This window comes from Tasmannia lanceolata, unplaced genomic scaffold, assembly GCF_043159265.1.
Source record: "Tasmannia lanceolata isolate RefF3 unplaced genomic scaffold, GAP_Taslan_0.1 ptg000020l, whole genome shotgun sequence".
In the NCBI taxonomy this organism is placed as follows: domain Eukaryota; kingdom Viridiplantae; phylum Streptophyta; class Magnoliopsida; order Canellales; family Winteraceae; genus Tasmannia; species Tasmannia lanceolata.
The window spans coordinates 2,877,539-2,897,759 of NW_027518697.1; the positions used below are offsets into that span (position 1 = coordinate 2,877,539).

The window sequence follows — 20,221 nt, forward strand, 5'->3', positions numbered from 1 at the left end:
AAGTAGCCTTTGGAGAACGTGGCTAGCAAATACCTATAAAAACAAAAAAAGAAAAACCAAAAATTTACTAAAAATGCGGGTGAACCGCGGGTCGACCTGGCCCCGGGTGCGGGTCCAAGATTCACGACATGTAAAATTTTCCAGGTCATTTTGACCAAGAGCCGTATGGGTCGGGTCAAACCCGCCCCGGCCCACCCGTTTGCCCCGACCCGGCCCACCCGTTTGCCAGGTCTACTTTTCAACAGATTTTGCCTTATTCCTTCAATTCATCTGAGGTGGCTGCTTTCACATGAAAATAGCCCAGCCATGAAATGCCTTCTGCGATGGTCCCAAGCAAATTCCCTCATTTTAACAGCTAATATCTCAACCTTGAAGTTTAAATGCATGGTATCTTCAAGTTTAGGAGGGGTGAAAATCCACTGCCTAAATTTTAGTAACATTCATGGCTATTTTGCTGTATTTGGGTTCTAGATTGGAATCTCAAAGACACTTTCCCGGGTTTCCTCTATATCTACCAGAATTCCTTTTCCATAATTTCATTCTTCTGGTGTTGCATTGCCTTATCATCTGTGTAGAGAGTAGGAACAAAGCTGTCGAAAGATGCCCCATTTTTAAGCTTTTGAAAGTAGCTTCTTTTTCTTCACATTTTGTAGTTTCACTGTGATGGTGTTTCAATCAGCACCCCATGGAATTCCAGGTATGGGTCAATCAAATCAACGGTCAGATATGTGAAGTGGGCCCCCCACTCGTATAGGAGTCAAAGAGGGCCCACATCAATTTTAATGTCCCATCTATTGTAGAACTAACTCTGGTATGATTTTTTTTTTTACAGTGATTAAGGAAATGATATCAGGACAACCAAGATTTTATAATTGCACTAACCCATCTCCTTTATTACTTTTAGAGCTGTCAACGGTTAATACACCATGTACACACATATATCTTTAATCTCATACATAAGATGGGTAACTGTAACAATACTAACTATAATTATATAAATCTTAATAACAAACAGGTCACTCTAAGTAAATTTAAAAACATTACACACTCATTTCATCTACATACCACCAACAAAGGTTTAAAGACATTTGGATCTCTACCCACCATTTTCACAAGCTGTGCAGGCCTAGTAGCAGGGGAGAATTACTGGAGAATTCAGCAAATTCCCAGCATGAGGCTCCAATCGTGTTCCGCTGCAGAGAGAGATGTCACCAACTGCTGTATTTCATTGTCCCTCAAGCTCCATTGTCCGTTCGACATCTCTCCAATGGTGGCGTGCATCGCCTGTGGAATGATGCGGAGGAGGGTGGATAAATCCTCATCGGCCGAACTGTTCTCGCCTGTTGGTTCCTTCTGCGTCTTAAACCCTGTGGATCAAGCAGTCTTTAGTTTAGAAAAAAAAAAATCCAGATTGAAACCATTGGAGTTTTTTTTTATGATATAAGGTGTCCCCACCAAAACTTATATACGGCACTAAAACTGAAGGAATCTGAGGAGAAATGCTGAGAAAGAACATGGACAGAGTATAAATTGGGTTATCTTGCATGTATACCACCAACCAATGAACAGCAGAAAAAGTAAACTAATATCATTTATTAGAGGGAAAATCAGAGCTTAAATTAACAGCATGAAGCATGGAGAACGAATTATATAGAAGATGAGTTCATTCGTCTACAATTCATGGAAATTGAGTAACTGAAATGGAAAAACCACAGTAAAATAAGCAGACTGTAAATTAACAGAATAAAGCCTAGATAGCGAATTAATTAGAAGGGAAACTCATTCATCTGGAATCCATGGAAATTAACTGAAATGGACAATTCACAGTGAAATAAGCAAAGTTTAAATTAACAGCATGAATCATAGAGAGCTAATTGTGTAGAAGCCGAATTCGTTCATCTGGAATCCATGGAAATTGAGCAATTGAAATTAGAGAGTTCATAATAAAAACAAGCAAAAGTTTGCCTAAAACACTCACCCATGGCCTCGTTCAGCAAATCATCCAAAAGCCCACTATTTGTCTGGTCCAAATTGGTGTTCTTGTAATAGTGATCATCCGAGCCATAGACAGGCTGTGGTAATTGGTTTGAAGGGAGCTCCAATTTCATGGAGATTGCAGGGGTGGCTGAAGGAAGCTCGCCGGGTTCGAAAGGTGGTTGCAAAATCGGAGGATTAAGATTGAAATTCTCTGGATTGAATTGGATCTGTTGTTGTTGTACTTGGTTATAGAGATTTTGATGGAACAAATCCGCAGGAGGGGCAAAAGGAGGACACTTGAATGGGTGAATTGGGGAAGAAAGGAGAAAAGGGTAGTGATAATGGGTGAGAAGAGGACTTATCCTCGAAAAATTCATTGGATCATTAGGAGAAGAAAAATGGGTTTTTTGTTGATGGTGGTAGAGTGGCAATCGGGCAGGAGAGCGTCTCTTGATTCGGGTGTTCCAGTAGTTTTTAATCTCATTATCTGTTCTTCCAGGCAACTGAAGAAGAAGAAGAAGAAGAATAAGGAGAAAAACAAGAAATAAATATGAGAGAGAGAGAGAGGGGGATTGGAGTGGAAGGAATGAATGAATGAAAATGACTGGAAATTAAAGATGGAAAGAAAACCTGAGAGGCGATTTGAGCCCATTTGTTACCGAGCTTCGCGTGGAGCTTGAGGATGAGACGTTCTTCTTGAGGGGAGAAAGAGCCCTTCTTGAGATTAGGACGAAGGTGATTAGTCCACCTTAATCTGCAACTCTTGCCGCAGCGAAAGAGAGTGGAATTCTTATGAACAGAATTCCAATTCCCTTGCCCATTCTTCTTCACGTATTCCCGGAGAACCGCATCTTCTGCCGCTGTCCATGGTCCTTTCTTTAATCCACTATGTCCCATCGAAGTCCCTTCTTCTCCTCTGTTGTTGTCCTTCATCTCTCTCTCTCTCTGTTTGAAGCTCTGAGTTTTTGTTAGGATTGTTTGTGCTGTATTTTTATACTCTTCATTTGTCTTCTTTCTCGCTTTACTTGAGACATCTCCCTCCTTCTTCCGAAAGAGAGAGGGTGATACGCGGTTTCTTTTTCTTGGTTTGTTTTTTTTTGGCACAAATGAAAAACAAAATATTTTACCGTTAAGGGATTTGCTAGGGTCCATCGCCAAAAGACATTTCTCATCTGGTCTGTTGCACACTTGCATGTCAAACCAGCCACCTCGTGAATGAAGACAACAGTTTTTGTCTCCATTCATGAGGTGGGTGGTCTGAATTGCGACAAACCAGCCGTGAAATTCCCTTTGCGATGGACTAGGTTTTCAGAGTGCGGGTTTTAAGTTTTAACAGTTGGGTGAACTATTTAAGAAAATGGGAAGAGAAGATTAAGAGATAGAATTAGGGATAATACACAATTCATTTCGGGGCGGTTATAAATTCACCCTCTTCTATGTATGATGAATTCACCCCATATTTGTCAAAATGGGCCAGCTCCAAACCGTCAATTTGATGGGCCACAAAGTAAATAAGTTGTGCCTCAAAAATCATTTCCACAGGATGCTCCCAACCGCACATCCGATCTATAGAAGTTTCTATATGTGAGTCCCTCTTTAGATCATCCTATGGGGCCTGGGATCATCCTATGGAGATGATTTTTGGGGCATATTGTGAAAAATACGGGGTGAACTCATCCTAGAAGGGGGTGAATTTATGACAATGGATGAGAGAGAGAGTGGGTAAAATGAAAAGAAATGGTAGAGAGAGAGAGGTGGGTGGGACCCACCAACGAGTTGTAAATATTCAAGTCAAAATACTTGAGGCATAAGCTTTCATTCGGCAGCGGTGACTCCGCCGATGCCTTAGTAAACATTTTTTTTTTTTTTTACGCGTTTTCTTCGCTACTACCTTGATATTTCCACCACCGCTTCTTCCTGTATCTTGTGCCTAGGCTTTTCAATTTACTTCCCTGTCCTGTGAAATCGTAACTTTCGGAGCAATTTCATTGGACAACTCGGGGAACGTGCAATGCACGAACCCATACAAATTTCTATGGCAGGTGAATTAGTAATCCTTTTATATGGTGCACTGGTGCACTCACTAATTTGAGGCAGCTGGGTTGGATGATCCTAAACCCTTCGATTTCGAAAATCGGGACAACAAATCTCATCGAATCAAAGGATTTAATGGTTCACATTATCTATTAACGTGGGCCCGCTCACCAAGTTATCATTGATAAGGTGAAAGTAGTCATGATTTAGTTGATCGGAATGATCCTTACCATTCACATGGTGGGACCTTAGGTGGACATCACGTACCCAACTATAAAAGTGGTGCCCAACTAAGAACCACAACCATGCCATTACTGGGCTTAAGTTCAATGGACCCACTTCGGATTGGATCCACCCATGTTTTGTTACCGAATTGGGATTTTAGACTTTATGAAAATACCACTTGTGATTAGACTTACATGAACAAAAGAATGAAGGGTACTTTCATACATTGGTGCCCTCTCTTCTTGAATTTTGAATCTAGAACACTCCATCGAATCTTGTACCTATCTCCTGGTCGCGATCCGAAATTATTTCAAACATTAATATATATATAGATCTACTAGACACATTATCATAAAGATTACCAAGTCACATTATCTGCAAAAGATGAACCGCTAAACCAATGTTAGAAGACTCAAGACTAGGTAGGATTCCCAAACCGCAATGGGTTACAGCCTAATTTTTTCATTGACCAGATGAGTCTCATTGTTGACTCCAAAGGCCAACTGAATCAACAAAGACCCTAGCAAGATTTCAGTAATTGCAACAAGCAAATATAACCTCGGTACACAAATATAAGGTCTCAATGAAGCCAGCTGGTTTCAAATTTTTATTTAAGTCACGTTCTATTATTCATTGTAAGCAAATCATAGATTTCAACACTAGAATTAAGGGAATAAACCATCAATAATCTAAATAACTGCCTCGATGAATCAATATACAATTTTAGTCTACACATTAGCGGCCTACATATTTCACCACAATTTAAAGGGTAAAAGCATCTTTACAATTTATGATGAGAAACATCTAGGGTTGTAGGCATGAAAAACCCTTTTATAAAACTCATGATTAAAGAACATTACTACATCCCAGAAGGTGTAACTAAATTTATACCATTTAAGCACAAGTGCTAAACCCAGGTTCCCAAAACATGAAAAGACATAGATCAAAAACCAATAATAACTAATAAAGCAAAAAGAAAACTAAACACACTGATTCTTACCAGCTCCCAAAAAAGGAAAAGAGAGATCAAAAGCCTATAATGAAAATAAACCACAAACACAATTGAAGTCAAACCATTTTAGCACAGGTTCTTAAAGAGAAACTCCCATAATAATAAGACTCAACTCAACTCAACTAAGCCTTTGTCCCAAACTCAACTCAACTCAACTAAAAAAATCCATAATGACAATAAATCTAAAACACACTTGAAGTTTAACCATTTAAGTAGAGGCTCTTAAGCAAAGCTTGCAAAACAGGAAAAAACACTGAGATCCAAAACCCATAATGACAAATAAGCAAAGAATGTAGCTTAAACAGATTGTATCGAGCATCTCCACCCTCCAAAGAATCTTCCCTTTTAAGGACCAGGCACAAAGTACCAACTCTCCAACAAGTCAACCAAGTGAAGAGGCTTCACCCACACTAATCAAAATCTTCCAAGAATGGGACACCATACCTCCCTAGCAAAAGTACAGTGGAAGAATCATTAACAGCATTATTGCTTAGGTTAGTTCTTCCTTGCTTCAGGCTCTATTCTAGCACAGATCTCAGAAGGTGCTGGAAGGATATATCCTCTGGTTCAGAAAGGGTGGAGGCTGTAAACCCTAGATTGAGTCTGCCTGATCATAGTGAGCTTAAATTAAACTTTGATGGATTCAGCTTTGGAAGCCCTGGGCCAGTAGTGGTTGGAGGCCTACATAAAGATAAGAAGGGATCAACTAGATAGGCTTATTCAGGACCCATTGGGGTCTAGGACTCCAATCAGGCAGAAGTGAGAGCGGTTCTTCAGGGATCGATGACAATAGTGCTCAGTGGAGACTTTGAGCACTAATGGAGGTTTGATGGTAGGTTCTTCAGGGTATCAAAATCTCAACATCATTTGATGGATGGACGTTAGCCGATCTCACCAATAGAAGTTTGTGGAGTTGATTAATGAGATTCATGGCCGTGCGGAGGGATACTCTGTCCAATGGATAGACCCCAAACTATACGTCACCCGAAAACCCTTCTCTCTTTCTATCCCTCACTCAAAACCTAATCCATTGGTTAAAATCACCTGACACCACAGAAACTGACCTCCATACTCTCGAGTCTCGACCTCTAACTATTGTACCCACCACCCACCTGCCCATGGGCTCCCTATATTTGCTATAAATAATCTTCCTCCAAAGAGCATTGCATTCGAACAAGGTTCACCAGTTAAAAGAAACGATTGAATGATGCGCAATGGTAGAATAATTGGATCTATTAGCTAAGAATCTAGAATAAAATGAAACAAGTCAGCAAAAAGCCGAAGATGAGACAAATTATTCCATGGCATTTCTACAAATTCACCTATCAGCAAGTGCCCATTTTAATATACAGTTGAGCTAAGAAGCAAGACGTGGTAGAACTAAGAATCAAGAATAAAATGACACAAGTCAGGAAAGAGCTGAAGATGAGACAAATTCACCTATCAGCAAGTGCCCATTTTCATATGCAGTTGAACTAAGAAGATAGAGGTAGTAGAACAAATGATCACAGGAAAACCTTTCATGAAGTCAAACCTCAATTTTACATTTAGAGACAAGCTTGATTTAACCCTATGTCACTATGATATTCATAAGAACAACATCAGAGAACCAATTAGAAAAGAGAACTGATGAAACAAAAACTAATAGAAAGAGATGAAAATGAAATATCAGAGAAGGGCTTAGAACATTGAAAATAAGGGGACTTAGAACTTGAAGTGACTGAATTGTAGAAGTAAAGCCACTAGCTTGGTATGGTCACTTGAGAAAATTCATTCAGGAAACCAATTGATGTAAAGATCTGTGAAAGGAGTTGTATTTGTTTCCAATGAAACTAGAAGGAACCTCAAATAAAGTAGAAACCAAAAAAACTGATAACAAGGGCCAAATTAAAGTAATGAAAATGCAAGAACGAATTTAAGCTTAGAAAGGCAACAACAAATATGAATCAGATCCAAAAAAGCAATTTCATGGCCTAAAAACAACACCTCAATGCTGAATCTTAAAGGCCATCAAAATCAGGGCAGTTACAGAAGAGTTCTGGGACATTAAAAAATGCTCGGAAAAGAGTCTTAAACTAAGAAAGATATTGATCTATATGACCATCTATGTGTCTACTGCTACTCATGATAAGCAATGCAGCCGAATAAACTTTAAAAGATAGGTCAGATTATAACAAACTTGAAGATATCGAATGCTTCTAGGATGATAAACTGGTTGGGATAAAAGTAAATCCCTAGACGAGCAAAAACGATGTTAAAATCTCATAAAAAGGCATAAAAATCACTGCTTCCAATCACGGACTACACAAAAATAGGGAACAAATGAACATTTCCAAGGGAAGGAAATCTTACATACAATTTCCACACAAGATCGAAACAATGTATTACAAGCGAGTCTTAAAATCTATAATCTAGTTCATAATTTCAGATCCCTAACCGGACCTTTCCCATTAGCTACTGAAACCCATGCCAACATATGACTGAACAAATCTGTACTAAAATGAAAAACCCATTTCTCCATTTTTAGTATTTATATAAATGACAACAGAAGCTAAAACAAAAACTTCTAAGAAGAAAAAATATGGTAATTACAATGGCATTGCAAAAATAGAAAAATAAAGAAAATAAACCCTAAAGACCAACTAGAACAGAAATTCTCAGTAAAACCCTAAAAATAACAATGAAACAAAAAGATCCAGATAATCGAATGAAAAAGAAACCCCAGAAATATGCATAATAAATTTCAGATCTACAAACAAATTAATTTCAGATCTACAATAAAAGATGGGGAAAAAAAGGAAACTTGTTACAGTGTTAGAGTATTAATTTCAGATCTATCAAGAAAATTAAAAGAAAAAATAAATGAGAACAACATTCTTACAGCATCAAACAGATCTACAAACAAAAACCCAGATGGGGATTTTAATGATTTATTCAATGAGAAACAAGAACATCAGAGTTAAATACATCCATGAGAGAATCAGGGGAGTCAGGACTAGATGGGATAATGAAAAATGACTTTGAAGCAGTGAGTTTTTTCCTCTGCAGAAATTTGGGTCCGAAGATCCGGGCTGAGAAGCAAGGACAGCCGTCGATCTGGGTCACAATGTTATTGACGGTTGGAGATGAGGGAGAAGAGATGCGAGGTTGTGAATTAGGGTTTTGGGAATAGGGTTTGTGGGATTTGGAACTCATTCTTGAATCTCTGAGTTGAGCGAGTGCTCCTGGTTTTAGGTATTTGTGGAGTCTTTCTTCTCTCTTTGTTGATGATTTGATAACGAGTCTCAGTCTCCGATTCATTGTTAGAGAGAGAGAGAGAGAGAGAGAGAGAGAGAGAGGGGGGGGGGTTTTAAGGAGTGAGAGAGGCGGGAAGAAATGGGGGGAAGGTGGGGAATGAGGAGAAAGAGGGGGGTGTTTTTGAAATTAAAGGGCGGGATTAGGGGAACTTGAACTTTGAGAGCTCCATGTCTGTTTCTAGTCAGTTGACACGTGTTTTGTAGATGGGCTTTTTATGGGTATTCAATTCGCTCAATATTTAATAATGGCACTCCTTCCTTTGTCTTACACTTTTTAACGGGAGTGATATACGCACGATTATGTTTTCATAATGGGACGAATCTCATTGTTTTTCACTTTTTTAACCAGCTGTGTCAATAGCAATTACAATTCTCAAAATGCTCTCATCAACACCAACATGGTATTCGTCCCATTGTCAAAACTCAAAACATGGTCGGGGAGACATCAGTCGGTCCCTTACAATTTTTTGTCAAAATGAGGAGCATTGAGTAATCTGGAGTCGTGTCAATTTTAAAGAAAAAAACCCAAAATCCGTAGTAACTTTATTGTATAACTTTAAAGCAAGATGGGTATTACTCTAAAAATAATTATCTCTTTTTAATCAACTTTAATAAGCACTCAAATGAATTTTATAAAAAAAAATTTCTACCAAGGTCTGGGTTTAGGTAGAAGCAAAAGATTTACTAACACAAAAACCTTGTGTTCTAAAATAAAAGATCGAAGAAGGAAAAGAAGCCAAAAGGCCAGAGGAACACTGCCTATAGTTTGTGTATTTGGCTGGGCTGCCCTGCTTCAAAGAATCCAAACAGTGGATTTCTTCCGAAGGCGAGAAATAAATGTTGATCATAGATCATTGTGCTTTGTGCACAGTCGATCATTTGTTATTGCACTGCATGGTTGCCAGGGAGCTTTGAAGTAAGCTCGTTGGTCGTTTTGGCATATCATGGGTTTTTTTTCCCGTGAATCTTTTAGACCATCTGGAAAGTTGGTTGCTGGTCCCTTGGAGGAAGAAAGGCAAGATTTTATGGAACATCTCTTTCCTTGCAGTTAATAAGTTATCTGGGTGATCTGGAAGGAGAGTGATGCTTGAGTCTTCAAAGGACGCTCTAAGTCTCTAGCTGTCCCTTTTTTTTTCTAAAGTGGTCGCCCTAACAATCTCTTTGGCGAAAATATTGTTTTGTTTCATGTTTGTGTCGGCTTTTGATCTTTGACATGAAGGGAGGGTGGTGTCTAACAGTTTGAAGCAGAGGCCTTTGATAATGCAGGATTGGATGCCGCCCACCATTGGTTTTCTAAACTTCAATTTTGATGAATCTAGCTTGGGGAATCTTAAACCTTCAGGAATTGGGGGTATTTTCAGAGATGAAGACTCTAGCGAGGCGAAAGTGCAAGCTGTCCATCAGGTAATCGAACTTCTAGAGAGAGGAGTTTCATATAAGGTTGTGGTAGAAGGTGACTCGCTCAACATGATTCGTTAGCTTAGTGGTTCCCATCCTCTCCCATGGGGATTTGCTTCGTTCTTTGATGAAATCCAAGATACAATGGTAGGATCGTGGATATCTTTTCGGCATGTGACGAGGTTGGATAATAGCGCTGACAACCGGCTAGCTAGGGATAGGGATGGTGTCTTTAAAGTGGGTATGGAGATTTATGATTTTCTTCCTCTCTGACCTCTTTCTACTGCCTCAGTTGATGGAGATGTTCTCTACTGTTAGTCTTGTATATTCTTCAACTTTTTCTGTGTTGTTGTATTGACCGTCTCGGTCTTTTTCTGTATAATGAACATCTTTGCCATTAAAAAAAAAGTTATTTGAGTAATTGAATGATACACATAATATAATCTTGTCTTCTTTATGCTTTCTTTTTTAGATAGAACATAATATTCATGAATTGATTAATTAACTGCTATGTTTGATTGGCAAGAATGATAGTCTTGTAAAAAATGAGCCGTGTAGGCAAGCACTGAAAATGATCCTTTGAGACTGGCATTTTCATGTGGGAAACATAATTTGTCTGGGAGGACTAAAACAAATTGAGAGTTGAAATATTATAGATGTAGATGGATGGTCGATCGATCGATCGAGTTCATATGAACAAGCATTCAGAACTCAACCAAATTCCTTTGCATCCAAGTTATTGTAGCTGAAAGGAAATTTTTCCAGAGAATGACCTACTGAGCAAAGACCCAAGTATTGTTGATATCGTCGTCATAATCGTGGTGGGGTGGGCGGGGGATGATGATGCCTAATAATCTTGGAGTAACACTCATTGCTTAAAAAGGTGACCAGACCAAAGACACTATATCGGATAGGGTTGGGTCATGAATCCCATATTTTCCCATAAAAAAACCTGACCCGACATAGTTTCTCAGTTAGCGTAGGGTTCAGAAAAACCCAACCTGCCCAACTGAATTACACCCGTGGTTTTAAATTTTGGCCGAAATCCAAAATTTTGGAAATTTCGGGAAAAAATGCCTTTTTTTTACCTTACAGGATTTCAGCCGAATCGGCCCAGAAAACTGAAATTTTGGAACTTTATACCAAATTTCGGGATTTCGGCACCGAAACCAAAATTTAAAACCATGATTACAACCCTAGTTTTAACGGTACAATTCCCAAAGGTATATATGCCTTTTACATTACCCATCAAGAAATCCATATGTTTACTTAGTAGGATATTTTGGTCAGCATAACCGTTTAGGAATTTGTATTACTCACGTGGTGGATTTTGCAAGAGCTAAAGAGAATCATAACCAAGAGTATGCATTCACTAATGATCTCAAGAAAATTTATTCATCCCAAACAAAATCAAGTTTGATTGTCATGGATTGCTTATTTGTTTAGTTTGTGCATTTCAACATGATATTTGAAGTTTCCTCATAGTATTTTGGTCTTTGTTATTCGAACTTTCTAACCATCAGAGAAGTGAGTTGAGAACTCCGTTAGCAATCCATAAATTTCATGTTCCATTAGAGGATGATCTTTCTATTTCCTACAACTGGGGATGTTCGTACCGAACCGAATTGACCGAAATTTGATAACCGAAATAATTTCGGTTATCAAATTTCAATAACCGAAACCGAGCCGAAATTTCCAAAAACCGAACCGATTAAAAATTCGGTTACAACCAAATAAGCGAATAGTGGGAAAAAAAAGCAAAATCTTGGTTCGGATCATAGGGCTAGGATCATCCTATCGAAGTGATTTTTTGAGCACAACCTAATTAAGTGTGATCAATCAAATGGACGGTTTTTATCATCCTACGAAGTGACCATATAGCACTTTTTTTGGAAAAATAATGGTTTTTATCCATAATTTCGTTTATTCGGTTAACTGAATTTTTTTTTTTGAGATAACCGAACCCGAATAACCGAATTTCCAAAAAAAAAAAAAAAAACGAAACCAAACCGAATCGACCAAACCAATTCGGTTCATTATAACCGAATAATGAACACCCCTACTTGAGACATGATGATATTACGAAAACTCATGAACATGTTATGAACATGACAATAATTGCGAATCAATTGAAAGAACTATGAATTAGCTTCAACGATGAATTTGTTCTTTTTCTTAATACACTCGCTTATGAGTGAAACAGAGTTCATGCACCATTTGAGGTTTCTTGATCAAAGGAACATCTTTTTCTTACTACCAAGACTTGTTAACAGGTAATGGAGTATCTAGTAAAGATAACCACGAATGATCTGGCGTACTTGTGTACCATTGCATCCAATTCGGTTGACTGTGTATCCATGGATTAAATTCTCCATTAGCAAGAACATTTTTGGAATGGATGGTGTTTATTTCATGTTGGTGAGGAACCAACATTGTGCAACAAGATGGAGTTTCAAGGCATCACTTCCAGTTTCAAGGCATCTCTTGGGTGCAATTTCCCAAGTTCTAATATTTGGTGTATATGTCCTCATGTGTCTACAACCCAAGAGAAAGCTCCATGTGAAACTTAAAAATTCATCAACAAATACATAAGGGAGAATGAGATGCAATTGTCTAGTCAGTATACCTTAAATGTGTGTATCTATAGCCTATTGTTGTCTTTGTAGTTAGAAAAAACAATCCTACTCTGAAGTCTATTGTTGGCATCTTCCTTCTGTTTGATGGAAGCTCATGTTTCCCCAAGTTAAATGTGCGAGCAGATAACTGTTGCAGACTGTTACGTTTCATACTTTACTATGCTCGTGTGCGTGTATGTTTAAGGGAGTTGGGGTGAAACTTGAGTGTTTTTCTCACACTTCTAAAAACATCACAGTGAAACTCTTGAGGAAGTAGCATCATTATCCAACACCATTGTCCTTTAAGAACAAAGGCTATAAACCAACCCATGAAAAGTCTGACATGATCAAAACACAACCTGTTAGCTAGAAATCCCCTTATATCGAAGTGAAGTTGTAAACTCATCTCCAACTTATTTCTTCCCTTTCTTTTCTTTTTTCGTTGGGAACAAAAATTGATTCAGGGAGACTTAAACTTGAATGGCAAGACTAGAGCCCCCAAGAACTCCCTCGCGTGGAGGGGACACCCACTACTGCTAGATCTTCAATAGTTTTTGCTTCTCTTTCCTTCCTTTCCTATTATTTTATCACTCCTACCATTAGTTCTAATTTTTCCTTTATCAATAAATAAATGTTACTCAGTGAAAAAGAAAGGAAAAGAAATCATAAAATTTCCATGCTAAGCAATAGTACAATACCTAATCGGACAAAACAGGACCAGAGACCAATTATAATGGAAATAGACCTGCAAGCAACGTAGCCCAACTCCTTAAGACATCTATAGAAACTCCATGGGTAACTAATCAATGTGCAATGAGATTCACAGTGCCTCTATGCTCCTGCCTTAGTTCGGAGTTTAATCCCTCCTAGAGTCTTCATTGCAGTCTTCATTTGAATAAGAAAATATAACTAGTTCAGAAATCGTCTTAGACTCGCCTCCTTCCAGATAGGCCAAATCCATTTTGGCTAGCAACATGGGTTATTCAAAGTCCAAAAGACAGCGCCTGACAAAACAGATGATCAACTAGCGATGTCTTGAGGCCGATACAATAAGAACTAGTTACAATATGATATAAAATTTAGGACTCCCTAGAACAATCACCTATTGATGGATTTGTGGTTGCAAAACTCATCTAGATAGGGCATCACTCCCACTTTGGACTCTCATGATTACTAGATGCTTTGGATCCAAAAGTAACTTATTTTCTACATTATGTTGCTGCAGCTTTCTGCCACTTCTATGAACTAAGGATCAACTACCTGGGTGCTTGGGATAGCTTCTCTTCCCTCGCCTCCAGTTGCCTGGAATGAACTGAATCTATGGCAATGGCAAAAGAAAATCTTGGCAAGGTCGGTTTTCTGTTTCCTTCAATAGGAAGGCAGGCAATGTCACTTTCAGTCATATCATCCCATCAGAGAACTCGTACATGCTAGACGGTGAAGTTATGCTGCTCTGGCATGGAATCAAAGGTTGACGCAGACTAGCTCGATCTTGTCAGATAATTGAAGGGATTGACACCAACCTGGGTGTTCTTCAATTTCAGCAAATACTCCCTAGTTAGTTTGTAGATTTCATTTCCCATACCTATCGAGTGACAAATTTCCAGGCAGACAGGCTAGCAAACTAGCAGCTTGAGCATGACTCTCTAGCAACTTGCCATTATATACTGGAAGTGTAATTTTAGAGCCTATATCCCAACTGCATTTTAGCATTCGTGTGTGTGCGTGTGTCATATATACACATACATTTGATTTCATTTTTTTAAAGGTAATAATTTCATTCCATTATAATTCATATGATGTTCTTCCGTTAATTCCTATTCCATTAATAGCATTTGGTGAACAAAAGTCAAGGTCATTGGAAAGGAATAAGAAGTGAACAAAAGTCAAAGTCCTAGTTACATAATTGGTAATACCTGAATTAAGGAAAGCGAGCAGAATTCAAACTAACTCAGAGAAAATATTACCAGTGCATGTTGATTCTATTGCAAATATAAAAGAGCCAGTACACGCACACGTGCACGCACACACAATCAATCAATGGGCATGTCTGAGAATATAATGGGTTGAATAATGATATCGACAAACAAAATGTAATTTATTTAGATAAAAGCATAGTCAGAGGTCCTAAACATGGAATATGAAATTCAGCAACCAGTCAATAGGGGTTTTTTATTCTACCAAACTAAGAAAACTAGAACATCAAAATTGAAGAAGGGTTCTCCATTCTCATTTATAACATATACAAAAACTTATATTCTGTTTGAGTTGGATTATCTACATTGACACAGTATACAAGACTTGTAATGGTAAACTATTCTTAGTTCATTGCCTGCTTGTATGTTGATACTAACAAATTCATCTAGATGATGTTGGTGCTAGACTGCCTTTGAGGAGTTTCACCATAAGAAATCCACATAGTGGCCTAAAACACAAGCAACATAACTGAAAGGTGAAAGTTTTCCAGAGATTATTCATACATCTATCGAACATATCATAAGTGACAGATTCATGGAGTTAAAATACCAAACTGATGTAAGTATTAGAAAGAGAGAAAACAGGCATATTCAGATGAAACATTCTTTATTCGGATGATACATTTCTCATTGTATAAATTGGATGCTGCAAAATTAACATTTCAGAATCCATACATTACAATAACTAAGCTGTCTATTTCATGAGTTCTTAAACAAGCATATTTGAATGAATTAGACAAGAATCAAAACGAGAATAAACAGAACAACCCAACTATATAAGAGCCTCAGCACCCGCAACAATCTCCAATATTTCACCTGTGATCTTTGCCTGGCGCTGCCTATTATATTTCATCGAAAGGCTCTTCTTCAACTCATTAGCATTATCACTAGCACTGCTCATCGCACTCATCCTCGCCGCCAACTCACTGGCAAGAGACTCTTGTAATGCTCTCAATATTTGACTGTTCAAATAAAGTGGCAGCAGAGCATCAAGAATTTGAACTGGGTCTTGTTCGAATTGCAAAATGGGCGAGAATTCGCTAGTTGGAGCGCGAACCGCTTCCACCTCCACAGTCAATTTCCCTTCCTTGGTTGTCAGTCTAAACAACTCATCATCGGCGGCATCAACACATTTACCATTTATATCACAAATCTCCCCTTTGGGTGAGAGGGGAAGCAAAGTATGAATCACTGGTTGAGATTTAACCAAAGATACAAATTTCGTGTAAAGAAGCTCAACCTTATCGACCTCTTCGCTGACAAACAGCGAGAACACATCGTCCGCAATTGCCTGAGCTTCTTTCGTCGTGGGTAGAGACCCTACTTCTAGGTACCTGTCTACAGGAATATAAGGTCGTCGGAGGAAATAGGTGCCACCCTTTTTGCCGACACTGATAATTGTGTAATCTAGGCCAAGGCTCTTCAATTCGGCTATGCGTGCTTCGGCCTTCTTGAGAACGAAGTTGTTGAATCCTCCACAGAGGCCACGGTCGCCAGTAACGACTACAAGGGCAACCTGTAAACACATAATTTAAAGAAAATTAAATTCAAAAATTTTGAAATCTGTTGAAGTATAAATGATTAAATAACAACAACTCTAACAGCATAAGCTTTTGGAGTAATCGGTTGTTTCACATGGTATCAGAGGTATTGCCCTACTGTAGTGTTCAAAACCCAACAACTCCTTGATATTAATAGCCAATAGGAAATACCCATTGCTTTCTGATAAATTTTGAGAATTTCCACTAAACTTGGATGATTTACAAAGAGAATCAACGGTGCTTATGTGGAGCACTTACATGATGAACATTGAAAGAAGATCATGGTAAGAATGGAAAGGGATAATACTAGAATATTCTAATTTAACCTAGTTACTAATTTAATCTAGGTACCTAATCTAGCAAGGTTCCTCCTTAAGCCAACTTGCCTAATCTACCGCCGTGATGATCCAACGGTGTGATTTTAACCCAATCCAACCGTTGGTTCCCACATATTCTAACACTTTCAAATCAAGTTTTCCATAAATGGGTTGAGAATCAACATAATGGAAAGGCCCATTGCTTCATTGGAATTATTGGGTTTTAGTAATGCTAGAATATCTCTCTATATTGCAGTAATTACCTAGAGATGCTGGTAAGCATTAAAAAAAAATCCTGAATAAAAGAATGCACTTTTGAGAACTTATGTGTATGTTTGATCAATTCTGTGAACTACAAATTTACATATTTTTCCAAAGCATATAATTCTTCATTGAGAAAAAATATACCTCATTTTTTTAACAAAATATCCACTCTACAATAGCATTATTAGAGATTTCACCTTTGCTTTTACTTTGTTCAAATTCAGTCTTTTCCTTAATCTGAGAAGTAAACAATAAAATAACAACAATTGAAGAGTCCTAGCAAGTCTCAACCATTCAATTGCTATGTTCAGATTCTTAACAATAATCAGCTGAAATATAAATGATAAAATAAACTCTTAACAGCTTAAGCTTTTGGAGTAAATTGGTGTCTATCACATTCAAATTTAAACTTTGAAAATTTTAAACTTTCACAAGTTATCACAACCTTCTTAACAGTCCGGACGTTGGTCAAGGGGACGTCGATGTCTTCAGTCTGGAGCTGCTCATTGATGTTGTAGAGAACTCCGACGAGGGTTTCGGAGAACGGACGTCCGTTCACGACGGCTTCTTGGGCTCGCCGGACTTTTGCTGCAGCCACGAGCTTCATTGCTTCAGTGATCTTTTGGGTGTTTTTCACTGAATTAATCCGCTCACGGAGCTCGCGAAGACTGCATTGAATTGGGCTCGGAGAGGATCGAGTGGGGATTGAAGAGTTTGAATTAGGTAGACGAGAGGGGAGAAGGATTGAGCGTGAAGATAGGGAATTTAAGTCTGAGAGAGAGGGTTTTGAAGAGACCCACATTGTTAGATTTGAGCAGGCCATTGTGGATAGATTTGGGGGTTGAGAATTGGGTAGTTTTGATGGGTTTGTTGCAGAATCAGAGATTTGTGAAGTTTTCTGGTATTGTGGGTGTTGGGTTTTTCTTGTGTTTCATTTCTTTGATTTGGACATAAGGGGTGGAGGGAAATAAAGAGGGGTTTGGATTGGATTTGGGATAAGGATTTTATGGTGATTTTTTGTGTGGACGGCGATTTCCCCCTTGTGATATGAGTTTTATTGTATCTTTTTGTTTACCAGGAATGCCCCTTATCATGTTTTAAATGACAATGAAGTAAATAATCTTTGGCTACTGATATTAGCACTACCATTTTTTATAATGGCACGAACTCACCATGTCTTTTATAATGTAAACAGTTGTCAAAGCTTATTACTGTTCCCCAAAGCAGTCATAAGCTATATAAAAAAGAAAAGACAATGAATTCAGTAACTTAATTTTTGGGTTACTGAGATTGGTACTACCCCTTTGTTGATATTTGAACTAACTCATTTTGTCTTTTCTTTCTTAATCTCCTTATGAGAGCTTTCTTTGGTAATTGTGATAACCAATGACAGCTGGTTAAGGAGTAGAAGTCAATGTGAGTTAGTGCAATTATCAAAACATGGTAGTGCAAATATCAGTAGCCAATCTTTTTATTATAGATGTTTTCCTATTTTTCTCTCAGTTTGCTGTTCAAGTAGGTTGCTTGCCGTTTCTGTACAAATACACCGTATTAAATTGGAGATAAGTGTTCCGGCACAGCAGGGCTGCGCTTAAGTGGCTTATAAAGCCTCCCATTGGTCACTTTTTGTGGACCCGCAAAAGTGGATCTGCTATATGAACCAATGGGAGGCTTTTTAAGCCACTTAAGCGCAGTGAAGGCCCTGTGCAGCTGCGCAGGAACACTTTCCTCATTAAATTATACAAAAATTGCCTAATGCTCCCAGACTTTTACAGGGGTAATTTTGTCTTTTCAAGTGGCCGCCCAAGGACGAATATTCTTACGTTTCAAATATATCTTTCTAGATATCTTGTTGGTCATCACAATTCACAAGTGGGTGATTGATATACACCACGTTAATTTCCAAAAAATTGCCTTAATAATTTCCTACTTTGACAATGGTAATTTTGTGAGTTCCGTTTCTTTCAACCTATAATGGGGGTAAAAATGAATTTTACACCGATGTTTACACTAGAAAACGAGCAAAAAATTTGTTTTGCTTCCAATTTACATTGAAAGAAAGAGGGAAAGTGAAAAGTTAGGGGATATATTCTTAAGAGAATATTCTCACGTGTCTAGCTATCTTGTTCCTCGTTGCAAGGCCTTAATTTCAAAAAAAAAAATTTGCCTTAATACTTTCCTACTTAGACAAGGGCAATTTTGTCTTTTTAAGTGGAAGTTGGGGGATATATTCTCTTGAGAATATTCTCATGTGTATTACCTAAGAGAAAGGGAAATGATATGTTCGCCCCATTTGTACTATCTTTCTTGTTAATCACTTTTTATACCCGTCTGTCTTGCAAATAAATAAATAAATAAAAAAAAATCTAATTACATCCTACTACCGTTACTGCTAGACTGGACTGTAATGATGTTTCTATGTTTGCATATCTAACATTGGTGTTAATGCCACTGCTTACCACCACAACAAATTCCACTAAAGAGACCGAACAACATTTCATATGTCCTGCATGCATTATCTACTTACATATGATATGTACTTTGAACAACATTATTGTTTATTGAGCTTAGTCTTCTGGCTCATTGGTTAAGCCTTTGTCTGTTAACTGTGAGGTCAGAGTTACAATACCAGCTTACCTACCAGAAAAACATTATTGTTCACCTATAAGTACTAATATCTTATACCGGCAGATTTTGTATTTCTGTATTTTAGCCGACCCCAACTAGTTTGGGACAGAGGCTTAGTTGAGTTGAGTTTATATTAGAAATAAAGAGTATAAATTAATTGTTGGTTCCTTGTATAAGCAATAAAATATAAAGAGATTATAAATCTATGGAGCATTAATTATTAGAGCTCCAACGTACATCGTAACGACTTTTGGGCAATGAACCACCCAAGGAGCTTGTAGATGTCCCACCCCACCCTGAATTTGAATCATTGGTATAATTTTTTTTTATCAAAGAGACTTTCAATTATGCCATCAAGACAGTGGGGTCGCCTATAAGGTACTACATGATGCTTATATCATATACATGTGCGACTTGTCTAACAGGCGAAGCTTCTTAGCATTTTTCCTACATCTTGTACAAAATTTTACAAAATTTTAAAATAGAAGAGTTTTGGTCAATGACAGGCTCTCATTAGAATGTTGCCATTGCATATTTTCTCCCTTTCAATAAGCATGTTTAGTGCCCACTTTCTTGACTTGACAAAAAGTTGGAGTGAGATTCGAAAAAGAGTGGGGAGACAAAGAACATTACCAGTATCATAATAAAAGTGTTGTTAGTCTATATTACCGGAGAAATTATATGGTGGCCGACCGTCAAGTCCTGTGAAGGTGGTACATCAAACGTACCACCCTTGATTTTAGATCCAACAGCAGCCTCTTAAAAAGTGTGCTGCTGTTAAATCAAATATCAAGGGTGGTACCATTTTGACGGTACTTGACTGTCGGGCACCATATAAGAAATTCTATATTACAGTACGAAGAGAAGAATGAAAAGAAGCAGCATTCTCATACAGGGAGTGTTTAAACTGTGAGAGCTTCAAATCTCCATGGCTTTCT

The 20,221-nt window shown here is 38.0% G+C and overlaps 2 protein-coding genes across 2 annotated transcripts; both read right to left on the minus strand.

Annotated features, from left to right (window-relative positions):
* Positions 1-970: 970 nt before the first annotated feature.
* Positions 971-2,939, minus strand: LOC143854629 (transcription factor MYB97-like). Its single transcript, XM_077364677.1, has 3 exons — positions 2,608-2,939; positions 1,979-2,480; positions 971-1,367 (listed from the first exon to the last, which is right to left on the minus strand). The coding sequence occupies exons 1-3, from the start codon at positions 2,908-2,910 to the stop codon at positions 1,156-1,158; spliced, it is 1,017 nt and encodes a 338-aa protein (XP_077220792.1). The 5' UTR covers positions 2,911-2,939; the 3' UTR covers positions 971-1,155.
* Positions 2,940-15,123: 12,184 nt separating this feature from the next.
* ATPC1 (ATPase, F1 complex, gamma subunit protein) lies at positions 15,124-17,613 on the minus strand. The gene is made up of 2 exons (XM_077364074.1): positions 17,101-17,613; positions 15,124-16,049 (listed from the first exon to the last, which is right to left on the minus strand). The coding sequence occupies exons 1-2, from the start codon at positions 17,476-17,478 to the stop codon at positions 15,306-15,308; spliced, it is 1,122 nt and encodes a 373-aa protein (XP_077220189.1). The 5' UTR covers positions 17,479-17,613; the 3' UTR covers positions 15,124-15,305.
* Positions 17,614-20,221: the final 2,608 nt, after the last annotated feature.